At 42.6% G+C, this 17,278-nt stretch overlaps 1 protein-coding gene across 1 annotated transcript in view; it reads left to right on the top strand.

The window, feature by feature from the left end:
* Positions 1-10,366, top strand: part of NOL10 (nucleolar protein 10) — a 48,135-nt gene extending 37,769 nt beyond the window's left edge. The window contains exons 18-21 of the mRNA XM_081906172.1: positions 1,963-2,136; positions 3,831-4,078; positions 7,849-7,951; positions 10,006-10,366. Coding sequence (XP_081762298.1) covers positions 1,963-2,136; positions 3,831-4,078; positions 7,849-7,951; positions 10,006-10,125 — 645 coding nt within the window. The 3' untranslated portion in view covers positions 10,126-10,366. The remainder of the gene's footprint in view (positions 1-1,962; positions 2,137-3,830; positions 4,079-7,848; positions 7,952-10,005) is intronic.
* Positions 10,367-17,278: the final 6,912 nt, after the last annotated feature.

The following is a 17,278-nucleotide window of genomic DNA, read 5'->3' on the forward strand; positions in this document are numbered from 1 at the left end:
GCTCCCTGGGTTTTGGGCTGCAGGCTGCTGTCCGCAAGCCTTGGGAGCCCGGCCGGAGTTCCCGCACCGACCCCTCTCGCTCTCCATGCTTCAGCAAAAGCCTGCATTTGCCCCATAGGACGCACACACATTTCCCCTTCATTTTTGGAGGGGAAAAAGTGCGTCCTATAGGGCGAAAAATACAGTGTTTGCCCTAGTCCCAGCCATGGTAGACAGTACTGGAACTAATGAACCAGTAGTTTGAACAGGTATAAGTTCACTTCATATGCTTACTTGACTTGGCGGAACATAACGTGTTTGCAGTTAATCAGCACTTGTCTAGTACAAATAGGTTACTTTGCTCACAAGCCTCTGTGTCTATTATATTTCTAATCTGAGCCTGTTATTAAGCATATTACCATTGAGCTAAGGCAAAATTTTGCATAATTGAGGAAATTATCAAGAGTACCAAGAGCATCCCGCTATGCAGGTTGGTGTGGAGTTAGTATTGTGATAAAAGTTAACTCAAATTGTCATGCATGATAGCTTGAGTTTGCTTTCATCGCTATTAACTCCAACCCAACTTCTCTGCAGAGGAAAGTCAAAACCTAGGCAGCTTGACTGTGATAGGCAGGTGGGAGTGGGTGGGAGAAGCGACAGCTTTTATCACATAAGCATTACGTCCTTGGCTGGTCTGACATTTTAAACTTGGCCTTTACAGCTTTCTCACTTTAAATGTAAAATAAATTATGGCGTCAGCACCTGACTGTTTCCCCGATGGGCCATAAAGCAGCTGGCCTTAGTAATATTCCTCTTAGTTGTTCTTTCTGCATATTTTTAGACCTACCATTGCTGCTCAAAGAATTTTCCTTTCTGGGCAGCTGTACAAACATGCTGTTGGACCAGATCAATTCCCAGGTGTTAGTACTTTTCCAACGGCAGCAGTCAAATGGCATTTTCCTAACTAATAAAAAAATGAGCATTTGTTACTAAGCTATTCATTAAAGCGTCATAATCTTAATTAAAAATGTAGCTCACTTTAAAGATGAAGCTGCCACACTTGCTGAAGTTTGTAAGTGAGGCATTCCAGCTGCCCAAGTTTTCCCATACTAGGCTTGCTTAATTTCATGGTGTCTGTGACTAAAAGATTTGGTTCCAAACTTTCCAGTAATGTCTGTTTAATGGTTCATACAGACATGTTGCCAAGCACCAGGTGGGCATCGACTTCCATCCTTTTCATGTTCCTCAAAGAAGTCTGTGCAGGCTGCTAACACCATGTCTACCTGATATGTTCTACATAGCTATTCTGCTTCCTGCTGTGGATTTTTCAAATGTTATTTCCTTTTGAAATATTTAAGATGAGCTATGCAGAAATGCACATATGCAGAAACAGGCATGGATACATGTGTGTTTGACAGGTACATGAAGAGTTACAATAGACAACCTTTGTGGGGCAGATGTATTTTCCATTCCATGTGTTGGTTGCCATCCTATTTTAGTAGCTTGTGATCATATCATAAGGAAGTCTGGAAAATTTTGATTTCACATTTCTAGACAACAGCTTAAAATAGTTAGACATCCAAAATATTTCCTACCCTTCCCATGACTTGGCTCTGTGGTAGGTGAAAAGTATTTAGATGCTGTTGGTGAGTCATCCTTGGTCACATTTTGTGTCCATCCAATATTTTAAAACTTTTTTGGGATATTTTAACTTCAATAGTTATGTCCAGTATATGAAACATGTGCTATATGCAATGTGAAGTTCAGTGTGTGGTGTCCAGTGTTGCACATTGAATGACAAATAAATCTTTTGGCAGAATGGCAATTTTAATTATTCCCCTTCCCCTTCTGGTGAAGAAGATATAGCCTTTATTTCACAGAGGCCGCCTTGCTTTGTGAAACCCAACAGAAAACCAGGTTTTTTAAAACATTGTAAGTTTTATAACCATGTCTTGACTTTGTTTTTGTTCTGTTTCCTTCTAGAAAATGCCTAGCATTCTTAATGACGATCGCTTCAAAGTCATGTTTGAGAACCCAGATTTCCAGGTGGATGAGAAGAGTGAAGAGTTCAGACTGCTTAATCCACTTGTTTCCAAAATAAGTGAGAAAAGGAAACAGAAATTAAAGATCTTGGAGCACCAAGAAACCCTGGGAGAGGTAAATCTCTGAGGTTTTAGGATTTGCCTTCTGTTCTCTAACATACATTTGCAAGAATGTGAACACCATCCAATCACATTGTGGGCTCAGTGCCCTTATACAGAGGATTCCCAATAGGAATAGCCTTATTTTCTCAACCTAACCCTGCCTTAAGGAACACATCCAGGCAATCCAACAAGGGGAGTATTTGCCTCCCTCACATAACATGTGAGGAATGTTCCATAGTTATACTCTGAGCACAGATAACATGCAAGGCACAGATATGAGAGGCACTGCATTTGGGGTGCAAGTCAGCCCTGCTTTAAAATGTCTATGAGCATGCAAGAATATTTATACATACTAAAAACTCTGTGCTTCAATAAATTACGGATGATGAGCTTGAACTAGCTTGGATCAGCCAAACCTGGGTGGATGAGTTAGGTGAGTTCAGTTGTGTTCACCTGGATGCTCCATTCAGTACCAGGATAAGCTTAGCAGGTGGTGTTTCTGTCATGTATAAGAATCCCTTCTTCCTCTCCAGATTTCCTGTTGAGATGGGTCACAGTCTCCACTCTGTGTGTGGTGTGTTGGGCAGTTGGGCCCGCTAAGAGATTCTGCCTTTCTCAGCCTGAAGTGATAGAGGTTCTCTCTGATTTGATGTTTAGGACCGCAGGGTGTTGGTCCTGAAAGACCTCAGCATTCATGCCAAGGCTACCTTGACAGAGGAGGCTGAGGACTCTGGAAGCTGGCCCAACATTTTGTTGACCTAATCTCTATGTAGCAGGACCAACTCTTGATTTGTTTTTCTCAATATGCATGAGAATGATGGTCAAGCTGGGGATTTTACTCCAACTCTTTTTTTCATGTTTGGATTACTTCTATCTGGTCTTGTGTCTTTAAATAAATTCCAGCTTTTGAGGCCTGAGGATGTGGACAAATATGTTTGACCAAGTGTTGCCCACTTTGTGGCTACCTGTCCTTCTTGGGCTCGTTGCAGTGAGCAGGGAGGGGTTGACCAGCTGGGTCCAGGAAGTGTTCAGTGTCTCCTTGAGCAAGGGAGCAGTTCCATTTAATTTAAAAGAGGCAGTGGTTCAGTTGTTCCTGAAGAAGCCTACTCTGGACTCAGAAGATCTTAATTATTACCAGCTGGTTGCCAGTGTCCCTTTCCTCTTAAAAGCAGGCAAATAGGTAGTTGTGTAACTGTGATCTAAGTGGTTTTGTAACCCAGTAGTAATGGTTGTTGTTGTTGTTGTTGTGAGATGTTCAAATGGAGCGAGGCTAAATCACATGCTACGGGTGTGGGGGTGAGACTGGGGGTGGGATCAGTGAATATTAGACAAAAAGAGATTTTGTTCCTGTGTGTTCCTCTCTTCTATGAAGATTGCATCCAAATTATTAAATTTATTCTGCCCCTTATCTTTCTGGGAGTTGTATATATCCGATCTAGAACTGTTTATTTAATAACGTATCAACATCAATAGTTTTATGAAGAACACTGTTGCAAATGCATTCTGTTTCCTTGTGTTCCATTCCATTTAACCACCCCGACCCCCACCGTTAGAATTATAGCCCTCTCCAAATAGTGCATCTGTAGAGTGTCACGTACTCTAATTGGATAAATTGTTCTTCTAAGGAACATTAACTAGTGTGTTGTGGGGAGGGGTGGCTTGTTGCTGTTTTTCTTTTTTTTTTAAAGTAGTTATTTTTGTCTGCAGGAAGAAGAGGAAGAACCAGAAGGAAAACCAAGTGATGCAGAAAGTTCTGAGACTTCAGATGATGAAAAAGGTTGGGTTGAAGAGGTCAGGAAACAGCGCAGACTTCTACGCCAAGAGGAAAAATTAAAACAGCAGAAGTGGTTCAAGGAGGATCAGCAAACAGTCCTGGAACCTAAGTTCTTTGAGATTAAAGCTGGAGAAGAATTTAGAAGTTTCAAGGACACCGCCAAAAGGCAAAAGTTAATGAAGTAAGGCTAACACCTCTGTTTCATTCACTGGGCTGGCAGTTAATTCCACCCCCTCCCCTTGAATTGTGTTTGAGAGGCTCATTTGGATGTTGCACGGATTTCTTCTGGGGATGGTTGTTTCTACAGCCAGACATGGTGCTGGGCAAGGATCAAAGGAGGTGCCCCTCTTGGACACACACCAGTCCGCTGTCTAAAAATACAACATAGGGCTACACCCAGAGAGACTCAGCAGTGTGTGGTGTAATTGTGCATGGATTGCAGCCCCTTAAACCCTAATGTGCACCCATGCTGATTGGTCACAAGACCTGTCTCCAGTTAGCTGTCAGCCTGTCTGAACCAGTCTAAAGAACATCTCCAAACTTTGCTGCATCCCTTGCTTCATTAACCAACTTCATATTGTTCTGTTTATAACTGGCAATCAAATTTTTGCAATCCATGTCCAAGTTTTTGCTAGAACTGGTGGCTAATTTAATTTCTCTACACCAGAAGATTACCAGTGTTGCCCCCCCCCCTCAGAAAACCCTTGGAGATTAGAATTGCTTATACATTTGTTAGAACAGGGCTTGACTTTTAGTCTTTCACCTCATGGGCTTGGTAGTTTTTTTCTTTGTTGTTAAGACAAGCACATTTTGAGACTCCCCATTTTGACTCTTGGTTTCGTCTACTGCAGGAACTTGCTATTAGCATTAAACAATAGTTCTTAGTGAAGTTTGTCCTGAAGAAAGTTCAGTAGATTTAATTATTTATATTGGAGTATAATCATTATTAATGGAGTTGTATTTTTGTGTGTGTGTGTGTCCCACAACATATTACCTATGATTGTAATATCTTACATTACTCTGTTTCATATCATCATAATAGCATCTTTGATCAACCTAAGAGTTGTATCTTTTAAGTGAAAGGATTTTATTAGTATTCTTCAGGTCACCTGCATGTTTTGAGGGAAACAGGTTTAGGCTGTTCTAGAAAACAGCTTCTGAATATGGTTGCTTTAAATAGCAAAGATACAATAGGGAATATCGTGGTTACTGTAGTTATAGAATTAATTGCTGCAAGGTGTAATGGTGAGTATTAGCTTGGGGATTAGACAAATTCACGGCAAAACAGATGTCTCAGTGCCTGTTAGCCATGGTACTCAAGAACAGAACCACCATATACAGTTTTCCTGTAATTACGAACTCTGGGAGCAAACACGCCCTGCTTGGGAACATCCCAGGAGGCATCTAGCTAGTCACTGTTGGTGACAGAATGCTGAACTTAGATGGGCCTTTCCTTCTCTCTCTCTCCCCCTTCCCCCGGAAAAGTGATACTTATGCTAGCCAAATAATTACCTGAAAAACTAGATGATAATTAGTTGGTCTGCTGTCCATGAAACCTGTCACACAGAAAGAAGAATTTCTGGTTAGTCATAATTCCAGGATTCACAAAAGGGCTTTACTTTTATTAGACCAACCCGGAAGACAAAAATCACAAAATAGTGAGAACGCTTTCAAGTTCTAGAACTCTTCATCAAATTGACTATTAAGGGAAGTAGAAAAACTGGCTTGGTGTTAGAAACCATTAAAGTCTGCATTTTAGTATCAGTCTTAAGGCATTGCTACGAGCTGTGCAGGTTTCCAGTTACATCTAGGGATATTGGGATGAAGAAATACACAACGGCTGATTCCTCATTCTTAAAACATATAAAATCTAGAGAGTTCTCTATATCTGTCTCAAACGTTAAGCAAAACACACAGGTTTCTTGTGGCTGAGAACCAGCAAGAAAGAGAAACATGGCAATTTTTATACAGTGGTACCTCAGGTTACATACGCTTCAGGTTACAGACTCCGCTAACCCAGAAATAGTGCTTCAGGTTAAGAACTTTGCTTCAGGATGAGAACAGAAATCGTGTGGTGGCGGCGCGGCAGCAGCAGGAGGCCCCATTAGCTAAAGTGGTGCTTCAGGCTAAGAACAGTTTCAGGTTAAGAACGGACCTCCGGAATGAATTTAGTACTTAACCTGAGGTACCACTGTATTGGCAAAACTGGAGATTAATTTCATGTGGTCTACTTAGGCTTTTAAAAAAAGTCAGTGGAAGCCAAATGAGAATACTTTTACCTAGTGACTGCATGGAATGTCCCTTCAGAGAGTAAAGTTCCATCTTCAGGTGTATAAAATCATGTTACTCCAGCTGAGGATGCCACTCTTGAATGGTAAAATGTGGTAATCTTCAAGATACCTAGTTGATGCCAGATATATATCCCTCTTTCTTTATTTTTTTCTTTTCATTGTAGCATATGTAACGTAACTTCCTCAGTCTCCAAGAAGGGCCACCATATTAGTTTGCTGTAGCAAGAACAACAAAAGTCCTGTAACTAATTTAATGTATTGTGGCATAAAGTCTCGCAGAGTAGACTCTGATCCAGAAAAGCTTATGGCACAATAAATTTGGTAAGGTGCTAACAGGGCTCAGCCCCCCCCCCCCCAAATCGTGACCGTCTTAATGTCTCCCCAAACCACCTAATGGCTAGACATTTTGCTTTTTATTATGGCATTTTGAAGAGATTTATGACTCTTTTATATAAGACTGGGTGTTGCTTTATCATATTCCTGACTCAGTGTTGCTCCAAGCTTTTATTAATACTGTATTAAGTTCTCCCTTAACAACCGTAAAACACACACACACACTGAACAGTAAACAGCGGTACGGAGGGGGAGAAAATGGGAAAGTGGCAGTGGCAAAGTATCCAGTATTCCAGCAGTTTGCAAAACTATTGCCCTTATTGAGCAAAGTGCTCAAGAGGTTGGTGGTTAGCCAACTTCAGATGCTCTTAGAGAAGACAGATTATCTACACACAGCCAGGCTTTAGACTCCATTTTGAAACTGAATTTGCCTTGGTCGCCCTGGCAAATGGCTTCCTTTAGGAGCGAAATTGGGAGATGTGATCCTATCGAATCTCTTGGACTTCTAGTTCCTTCTGAGACCATCAGCTATAATATCTCACTGAATTGGCTCTGTGGGCGAAGAGTAAGGGTCACAGGGTTACTGTGGTTCCACTGCTTTCAGGTAGCAGCATGGGGGTGTTCTTGGTGATTCTTGGATCTAGGTATTGTGTAGATGGCCAGCTCTTGATTGGGTTGCATTCATCTGGAGAAACAGGAATGTACATATTCTAGTGGTATTCCTAGATTAAACTTTGTATCTGGATTTGGAAATGCAGGATTGCAGTGCCATAGCTTCTTGTAGCCTATAAATTACATGTGAGAGCCCCTGTTAAAAGATTTGTGGAAAAATTGCTTAGTGCTAATGTATCCTCTTATCTGAGGTACAAATGTTGGTATATAAACTATGCTTCAGGCTGCTTCACCTGCTTTTTTCGCTTTCACCTAAAATTTGCTTTCTGTTTTGTCCAGACAGAAAAGAGATTTCTTTTATGTGGCATATAAAAGATCAGAAGTGTGGTTATTTAGAGCTCTGGGGTTTTTAAAGCGTATTTTGTAGACTGTTTTGCATATAATAGTTCTGCTGGAGCACCTGTGCATTCTGTAAAATGGATCTTAAACATACAATGTGTGTGGCGCATACAAATCTCATGTTTGTATGTGTGTAATATTTGGGAAAATAAGAATGAAATTTTCAGAAAAAAATGTTTAGTGACCATACTTGGAATAGCAGGAAATAACGTGTGTGCACACAGAGGTAACTATTTCCCCCCCCCCCCATGTACTGTTAATATGCTGACTAGAAATACTAAGAATCTGACTTTACCCCCTCTTGTATCTCCTGCAGAAAAACACTCGGAGATCGTTTGCAGCTTGAAGAGAGAGTTGGTGCACTTAGCGTGCATGACACCACAGTAGGAAGTAAACAAGTTACCTTTAAATTAAAAAAGGTAAGCTTAAAGTCTTAATGGTGCACGTTAATGCGGTGTTAATTGCAATGCAATAGAAGGACTAAGTCAGCCTTCTGGTACAACTTGGTTTGTTTCAAGGGCTGGGCTGTGTTTGTGTTGTGCAACTTCAGCAGATTTGCATACCTCTACTTGCTTTATATAATTTATTTCGTTGCTTCTGGCTGTGGGTAGGAGCAGTGAGCTAGGCAAGCTGCTGAATCTCTGTAAGCTGCTGGAGGACTCTCCTTGGAAGCTAGGAATTCTATTCAGTCATTTATATGGGATGGGGGGGGGTTAGTTTGAACCCAGCACAGCTCTAGCACAAACTGAAGGCACAAGTTGGGGGCGGAGGAATGTTCCGCCCAGCATCAAATATTTTTCTAGTGGTATCCCCAACCTACTGATGACTACACACTGGTGGTGAGAAGGAAATTGGGAACAAATGGAAACATGGGTGTATTTAAACAAAGTGCCTTGCAGTATACAGTGGTGGCCCGCAAGACGAATCCCTCGCAAGACGGAAAACCCGCAAGACGAAAGGGTTTTCCGTTTGCGAGTTGCTTCGCAAGACGAATTTCCCTATGGGCTTGCTTCGCAAGAAGAAAGCCCATAGGGAAATCTCCAGGGCCCTCTTTTAAATGCTGGCGGTGGGGAGCAAAGCCTTCCCCCCCCCTCCGGCCTTCAGAAGAGGTCCAGGAAGGCCGGCGGGGGCCGAAAGGCTTTGCTCCCCACCACCAGCATTTTAAAAGCGGTCCGGGATAGCAGGGAAGCGCTTCCCGCTATCCCGGACGGCTTTTGAAGGCAGACCGGGGGGGGGAGCAAAAACTTTTGCCCCCCCCCCCTGCCGGCCTTCAGAAGAGGTCCTGGACTTCTTCTGAAGGCTGACGGGGGCAAAAGTCTTTGCTCCCCCCTGCCTGCCTTCCCGGGAGAGCGGAGAAACGCAGCGCGTTTCTCCGCTCTCCCGGACGGCTTTTGAAGGCAGCGCTGCCGCCCGCCAGCATTTTAAAAAACCCCGGGACAGCGGAGAAGTCCTCTGCTGTCCCGGGGTTTTTTAAAATGCTGGGGGTGGGAAGAAAAGCCCTTGTCCCCCCCCCCCCAGCCTTCAGAAGAGGTCGGGGGACAGACTGTCCCCGGACCTGGTCTGAAGGCGGTTTCCATAGGAACGCATTGATTGATTTTCAATGCATTCCTATGGGAAACCGTGCTTCGCAAGACGAAAAACTCGCAAGACGAAAAAACTTGCGGAACGAATGAATTTCGTCTTGCGAGGCACCACTGTACAGTGGTGCCCCGCAAGACGAACGCCTCGCAAGACGAAAAACCCGCTAGACGAAAGGGTTTTCCGTTTTGGAGGCGCTTCGTAAAACGAATTCCCCTATGGGGTTGCTTCGCAAGACGAAAAAAATCTTGCATCCCCCCGCGTTTTTTTTTGTGCTTTTTTCTTCCTTTTTTAAAGCCGCTAAGCCGCTTATCAGCTGTTCCGCTGACAAGCCGCTTAACAGCTGATCGCTGGAAGCCGCTTGACAGCTGTAGCGCTAATCCGCTAAGCTGTCAATGGGCTTGCTTCGCAAGACGAAAAAACCGCTAGACGAAGAGCCTCACGGAACGGATTAATTTCGTCTTGCGAGGCACCACTGTAATCTTGTACATGTCTACTCAGTTCAATAAGGCTTACTCCCAAATAAGGGGGCACAAGATTGCACCCTTAATTGAGCTTGTACTATCTTTTGATATATCTGTGGTTGTTTTTATTAGATTTCCCCCCAAAATGCACTTTATTTATTTATTTATCTATTTTAAAATCAGAACAAACAAGGTGTACACAGGATTAAATATAATTAAATGTGCTTGTACATGAAACTAGAAGATAAAGTTAATAGCTTGCTGATACAGCCAAGACAACGCAGCAGTAATAATTCTTGGGTGACTACTTACTAAATTGTGGCTTTTTTGGATTTGACTAGAATAAAGTAATATTTTCTCCATCTCTCTTGGTACATCAGTATGGTTTGGAAGTGCAGTATTTACTTGGGTATTTTCTGCATTGTTTTCAGTCAGAGCAACAGAAAAAGCAGCAGGAAGCAGAGAAACACCATCATCAAGAAAGGCGAAAACTCAGGCGTTCAGCTGGCCATCTCAAAAGTAAAAGAGGAAGAGGGCGGCCCTTCCATTAATAGGACAATTCTGCTTTTCATAGACACAAGTAAAAACTCTTCAAGTTACATTTGACAGAGAAGAACTGTCCATGGCACAACTGGGTGGCGAAGAAAGAACAAAACCAGGGAAAGCCGCTGATTTGGAATGGAGATACTTATGTTTCTAAACTGCTGATCGTAGACCTGGTGTTTGTTTCAGATACAACCATTCCTGTGCTGAGTAGACGTCACCTTTAAAAAAAATAAATTTTAATAATAATGCGCTGTTTCAAAAGACTCCAGCTTTCAAGGACTGAAAAACTTTGATCTGGCAAGTCTTTAACAAGATGATGAGGGGTGGGAATGGGAATTATATGACAAGAAATTCCGAAGTCGATAACAAAGATCATTAATTATCGTCAGCTTGGACAGTGTGAGAGCATGGTGCCAATAACGCCAAGGTTGCTGGTTCGATCCCCCTATGGGACAGCTGCATATTTCTGCATTGCAGGGGTGTTGGACTAGATGAATCTTCAGGGTCCCCCTACAATTCTATGATTCTATGAAGAGAACTCAAATCCTCAAACTCTTGTCTTGCGACTCCTCCTTAAATCCCTGCAATGGCTTCCTAGCTACTCCTGGATCCTGTACCAAGCTTATTGTCCTCAGAATCCTCCATGGCCTCGCAGTGCTTTCCCTCTCTGCATGTTCATTCTTGTCACGTACACTCTCATCCAGTTCACCCTGTTGCATTTCGTCTTTGAAAACTTCCATGCATATAGATGGCACTGTATTAAAAAATAAATTATTCTAATTAGCTCCCATCAGCCCCAACCAGGAGTCAGAGATGATGGGAGTTGCAGTCCCACCAACAGCTGGGAAAGCCATCAGCTCTCCATTCCTAGTGAAGGATAGCAAGCGATCCATGTGTATGTTAGACCCAGAGTCAGCAAACAGGAGGAGTTCTTATAAAAAAAAAGAAAAAAGACAATTCCACAGGTCAGGAATGGTTTCCTGCACGCTTACGATGTGCCACCACCACCAAAGTATATCTGCAAAAAGTCTGAAAGAAAACAAGGTCTTTTAAGAGGTACGCTAAAGTAATCAAATGGGCTATAGCGATCTGTATCACGGTAAGTTTTCAGAGCAGTCCTTGGCACTGAACCAATTTCCTGCCCCACACACATGAGGAGAGAGGCCCACTTCACACATGAAGTCGCCTATGGCACCTTGAGCCAAGAGATGTTCTTTATTAAAAGTGCAAGATCTTATGAAATAGCTCCCTTAAAAATAGTGCATCGGTGTGGATTGTTGCTGATCAAGCAATGGGTGCTTTTCCTTCCATTTCGCTACTTTCCCCCTTTAGCTGAGACATTTATGAGAATTCTTTATTGGAATTTATTAGCGACACTTAGTACCAGAATGCTGTCAGAAGGCATTCCTGCCCCTGGGCAAGAGATTTCAAACTAAAAATCGGTACACGGAACATGTCCTTTCAAAAATGTGTGTTCACCATTCTGTGTGTACATTATTTCTGTTATAAAAGAAGTAACGTCACTGGTTACATCTACAGAGCAATAATTTTTTCTTCATAAACCATTGAAATGAGAACTTGTGGGACAGTGACGGTCTCTGTGTTGTTTTCGCCACTTAAAATAATGTGCTTTTTGTGTGCTACATTTATGGTAATAATAAAAAGGGTATAATAACTATCTTAGCCACAGCTAACACAGATCTCGGTTCCCCCCCTTAACTGCAATCAGAAACTTTTAATCAAATCTTTGCAAATAGAAAACCAGAGTTAGCATTATTTAGAGTGTAACTGTCTATCAGTAATCAGAAACCAGCAGGGAGAGCACAGCCGGCCCAGAACACTCGGATCACTGGCCTGAATCTGGTCATTCTCAAATCAAAAGAAATCCAAAGGTAGCCTCAAGTTGTAATTAAATGGTTTTGTACCAGTTGATAAGTTCAATTTTATCACCTCTGGGTTGAATTGTGCCAGTGGGTTTTTATCCCTCTGCTAGCGGGTGATTCAAATTAAGTCACATCTTATTTAATTTATATGGTGAATGACCAGCGCCAAACAAACAAAATAAGAAGCACATAAAATAAATCATCCAGATGTGTACAAGACAAAAAAATTGAATAAAATAAGGTAAATAAAAAAGACATGGGGTGAAATAAAATGAGCATCAACAACTTTAAAAATGTAGTTGTGTCACAAACTCCAAAGAGGAAAACTACAAAGTGTCTGTGATCAGTTCTCATTGGGCTTTACTTGATGACCAGAGTTAATTACCGGTAACTTAACAAGCTAGGATGTTTGTGATATCATCAGTTACTAGCTTTGTGAATAGTCATAATGCTTATTTCTTCATGCATTTAAGAGTTTTAACATAGTTGTCATAGATTTGTATCAATGAATATAGCTTTTATTCTTGGCTACCATGGGCAATCTGTGACTAACAGATTGATGTGGCTATGATTATATGTTTATGTGGGAAGAACTAATGGCCCATAGATCAGCTTCCTACAAAGGGGCATGAAGCCCCCTTTATGTGATGTGGGAGCAGTGTGATGTGGGAGATGGATTGCTAATGACTGGCGTTAAAACTATTTTCAGTTCCAGTTTGCAATGCTTCTGGGTGATGCTGTAAATAGCCCCAAGACTCTGGGTAGTGTTCCTTTTATAAATGAATTTGTTTACGCCAGATAATCCCGATACAACACCAACACTTGTGTCAAATCAGCGGTCATGATGCAGCTTTGCGGTTCTTGTGCATGTTAATGGGCAATTAGAGCTTTGTGCTTATGATACTTCCCAAAAATTATAACCTTCACGTTCTGTGTTTAACATCTTCATGCAAGTTTCTTCTTCACTTCTCCTTCCATGTTTTGCTTCTCTTTATCCCTCCTCTTTTCCTTTTGTAATGGTTTCCTCAGTGTGGATTATCACCCGTTATCTGCTTTAATTCCAAGCCATGATTAATTGGTCACAGTGATTCCGTAACCCAGAAAAGCACAGGGCTGGTTGACCGTGTGATGTTACAAGCACCCACGTGAGGCAGCTATCCAGTGGAGCACCAGGCACCAGCTTGGCCCACTTAAGACACTATTTTGTCACCTTGCGCCGTGATCTCTCCTTAGTGTGATGACTCTTGTAAGCTGCTTAGAGTGGCAGGCTAGGAAGGAGCTGTGCTCTGTTGTTAGAAAGAGAGAGCTGCATCTTCCTTGAAGTTGTTGTAAATAAGAGGCCTTGTTCCAGGCCAAATTAGGCCCTGGGACCCCTTTGCAAATGGGAGCAGAATGGGTCTCCTGTGAGTCACTACAGAAGGGGAAGGGGGTAGGTGCCTCCTTTATAAGCCCCACCCCCCACCTTTGGAGCTTAGTGCCATTCTGTTTTCATTTTTTCCATATATATCCACAGATTTCATATAATTAAAACACAAGCAAACAGAAGCACCAAGACAAGTGGAGCACCAACTCAGGAAGGGTGGGAACAACAGCCGCTCCCTGAAGTGGCTGCCTCACTTTGTCTAATGGTAGGGCCAGACCTGTGGTGACGGTGACACCATTGTGGTTCGAACATGAGAAGCAAACACAATAATAGACCGTTCCTACTATGTGGCTGCTGCAGAGTCAATGTGAGGAGAAAATTCTCCACCCCTCTGCCCCACCCAAACGGCACCTTTATGTTACACACACCTGAAGATGTTGGATTAACCGGCAGTGGTTCTCAACCTGTGGGTCCCCAGATGTTGTTGGACTACAACTCCCATCATCACTGAGCTCTGGCCTTGCTAGCTGGGGGTGATGGGAGTTGTAGTTCAACAACATCTGGGGACCCACAGGTTGAGAAAGGCTGGATTAACGTGAGGGGATGAAATACTCCTTTCCAGCTGCCACTTAGCTCACAGTTTATGCCAGATAATGCCTCCATGCTTCCATTTCCAGGGATTAGCCTTTGTTTGCACCAGAACAATACACACATCATAAGAACACACAGAGAGCCGGCAGGATCAGGCCAAAGGCCCACCTAGTCCAGCATCCTGTTCTCACACACAGATGTCCATGGGAAGTTCAAAAGCAAGATCAGAGTGCAGTAGCACTTGCCCCACCAGCAATATCCAGCTCTGGCATTTTCTGTTCTCTTCCCCACCAACTTGTCAGACTTGCTAACTTTTAATGTCAGCCATTTGGAAATTTCCAGCATTAAATTGCATGTGAGAATCTATCTGAAGTTAAAGCCACATAATTGCAGATCGCCACTCTTTGAAAAACGAGAAACCCGGCTTTTATGGCAGGGAAGGAAATCACAAGTGTCACAACCACATCATATAGAAAAGCACTTTGGAGACTGGATGTGGTTCTTCAATAATTCAATGCATGGTGTTCCAGTGAAGTCACAAATTAACTTGTGGTAGTTTTCACTGTCCTTTGTAGAGGGTTAAGAGGACAACAGAAGAGGGTGAAGAGGTTGGGTGCTAGTTTGCAAATGAAGAGTTTGAGCAAGAATAGAGGCTTTTTTGCTCAGGGAGACTGCTCCCTCTTCTTCCTGCCCTTCCTTCTGTGATGATCAGTACAAAGAAAGTGTATCTCACTCCTATTTCAGTAGTTGTATTCCTGGACCATTAAAAAACAAGCAAGCAAACAAAAACCAACCAACCCATTGAGCAGTGGGGACTGATCCTTTAGAGGAAAGGGGCACTGCCAGATCAAACTTTGCCCTCAGCAACCCCACCCTTCCTGCCTTATTTACAATCAGTCATGGAGTGAGTCTGCCTTTCATTGGCTCTATCGCCACCTACTGTTGGTCTTCCTACCTTCTGGCCTACCAGTTTCAGTAGGTACTAGCCACAATCACTTTTGGGAGGCGTCTCACTGGGCTCAGGGAATAACATAGTAAACACCTGCCTACCAAGCATACCAAGTGGTGACATCAGAAGTGGATAAGGAATTTAACAGTACTGGAAATGCAGAATATGTGAGTCAAACATGTGATCATTTTTTTTTTGTTCATACTCCAGCCTGGAAATATGATTGCCCATCAGCTTGAATTTCACTGATCTGTACAGAATTTAATTAAACAAAACAAAACAAATTGATGGAGGTCCATTCAGAATTAAGTAGAGAGGTGAAAATAAAGATGGGATTGGGGAAAATGTTTTCATTTTTTTTTTACATAACATGATCTTAGTTCCCCATTCCCTGTAATAAAGGTAAGAACTAGATAAGAGAGCAAAACAGTGGCAGTTGAGGCACCAAAAGGCAGGCAATCCTATACACATTTACCTAGAAGTAATTCCTATTGAACTTAGCAGGACACACAGGACTGTGCTGCAAATAAGCATGGGCCAATAATCATGTATATTTTAGGCTTTGTTCCAGCTTTTAACAGGCTTAACTGAAGTGCTGCAGGTACAGCGGACAAGAGCCTGTCCCAAGTTAAGCTTTTTCAGCACCATTAATTGCAATGGAAGCGTTAAGCACATGTGTCGCTTTCTCCGACTGAAAGCAGTGGAATATAAATGTGCTTAGCTTTGGCTAAATCATGCCCTGCTAATTTCTGGCATGTGCGACATTTCATCCATTTGATGCCTCCAGTTGTGGCCTAGCTTTCACAGAGAGGTAGCAAATATGTCTGGGTTGTACCAATTCAGGCTGACTGTGGAGGCTCACTGGACTGTCCTTCATGCAACATTTTGCTGCACATAATAAACTAGACGTTTGGGAGGAAAGTTCCAGTGTGTAACCTTCTCTCAGACGTACCGTTTTTCTATGCGCAGGGTGCATGTGGGGCAAGGAAATGGTTGTGTATCTCTGATCTAGGCCATACCTTCAGTCTGAAGTGGCGCGGCCCTGAGACAGGCTTACTTCCTCAGCAAAAACTAGGTCAGCTCTTACTGATGTAAAAAAGGGGTTAGCTTTCTGGTCCAGGTAAATACTTGTTTCCTTTAATATAATGCCAAAAGTTTAATAGAGTGGGGAATTCAAGGAGACACATCTGCAGGATATACAAATCAGGGAAGAAACTTAAAATTTGGCAATCCTATCGGAAGGGGATGATGACGGTGTGATTGTGTGAGTGTGTGTGTATTTTAAAAATTAGGTAAAGGGAGCTGTTTATCAGTTCAGCTGGGATCACGCTTCCTTTCTCAAGATGTTTCCACATACCAAGTGTCCAGGGAAGATAACTGCATTCCGTATTGGAGGACGGGGATTTCCAACAAGAGGACATATGTTTCCTAAAACCATTGCTAGCATTTATTCATCCGAAACCGAATCAGCATACCTGCCTGTGACAGCATGAAAATAAAGAAAAATAAAGCAGGTTATTACCGCTTTGTGTTCATTAAGTTACTGCCTGACGCTTTGTGAAGGCTCATCTTTACAAGTAGGATATAAATACGCAAATAAAAGAGGGGCAACAACTAGCATCCCCTGAAAATCTGTGCATTGTGATGATTCCCAGATCCTCACTAGTATATTTTTCTGGAGGGGCATGTCAGGGAATGTGGGAGCTTGGGAGTCTGCAGATCCAAAGCTGCTACTACTATTAATTTTATTATTCATACCCCGCCCATCTGGCTGCATTTCCCCATCCACTCTGGGTGGCTTACAGTATATATAAAAACATAATAAAACATCAAACAAAAAAAAACTTACTGGTACAGGGCCACCTTCAGGTGTCTTCTAAAAGTTGTGTAGTTCTTTATCTCCTTAACATCTGAAGGGAGGGTGTTCCACAGGGCGGGTGCCACCACCGAGAAGGCCCTCTGGCTGGTTCCCTGTAACTTCGCTTCTTGCAGTGAGGGAACCAGCAGAAGACGCGCGGAGGAGGACCTCAGCTACCTCCACCCCCATATTGCCCCATTCTGACCCCCACCAGGAACAGAATACTTCTGTCTACACCACAGGAGCTTTCTGCAGGTGTATCAGTGGATCGCCAATGGCATTGGGTCCATCTCATGGCAGATCAGGTCTTTCTCTATTTATGCTGCATCCTATGATCTCTCGGCTGAATCCAAAATATACATGGTCACTTATAACCTATTTATATGTTGTGGATTTGGGTGACATATAACCCACGGACTGTGAATGCACTCAGATTATATTTTGGGTATGTGCTCACATCGTATATTTTGCTTGTGTTTGTGTGTGTTCTAGGTATTTTTGCAATTTGTATTTT

The sequence above is a fragment of the Podarcis melisellensis genome (genome assembly GCF_964234715.1).
Source record: "Podarcis melisellensis genome assembly, chromosome: 3".
NCBI lineage: Eukaryota > Metazoa > Chordata > Lepidosauria > Squamata > Lacertidae > Podarcis > Podarcis melisellensis.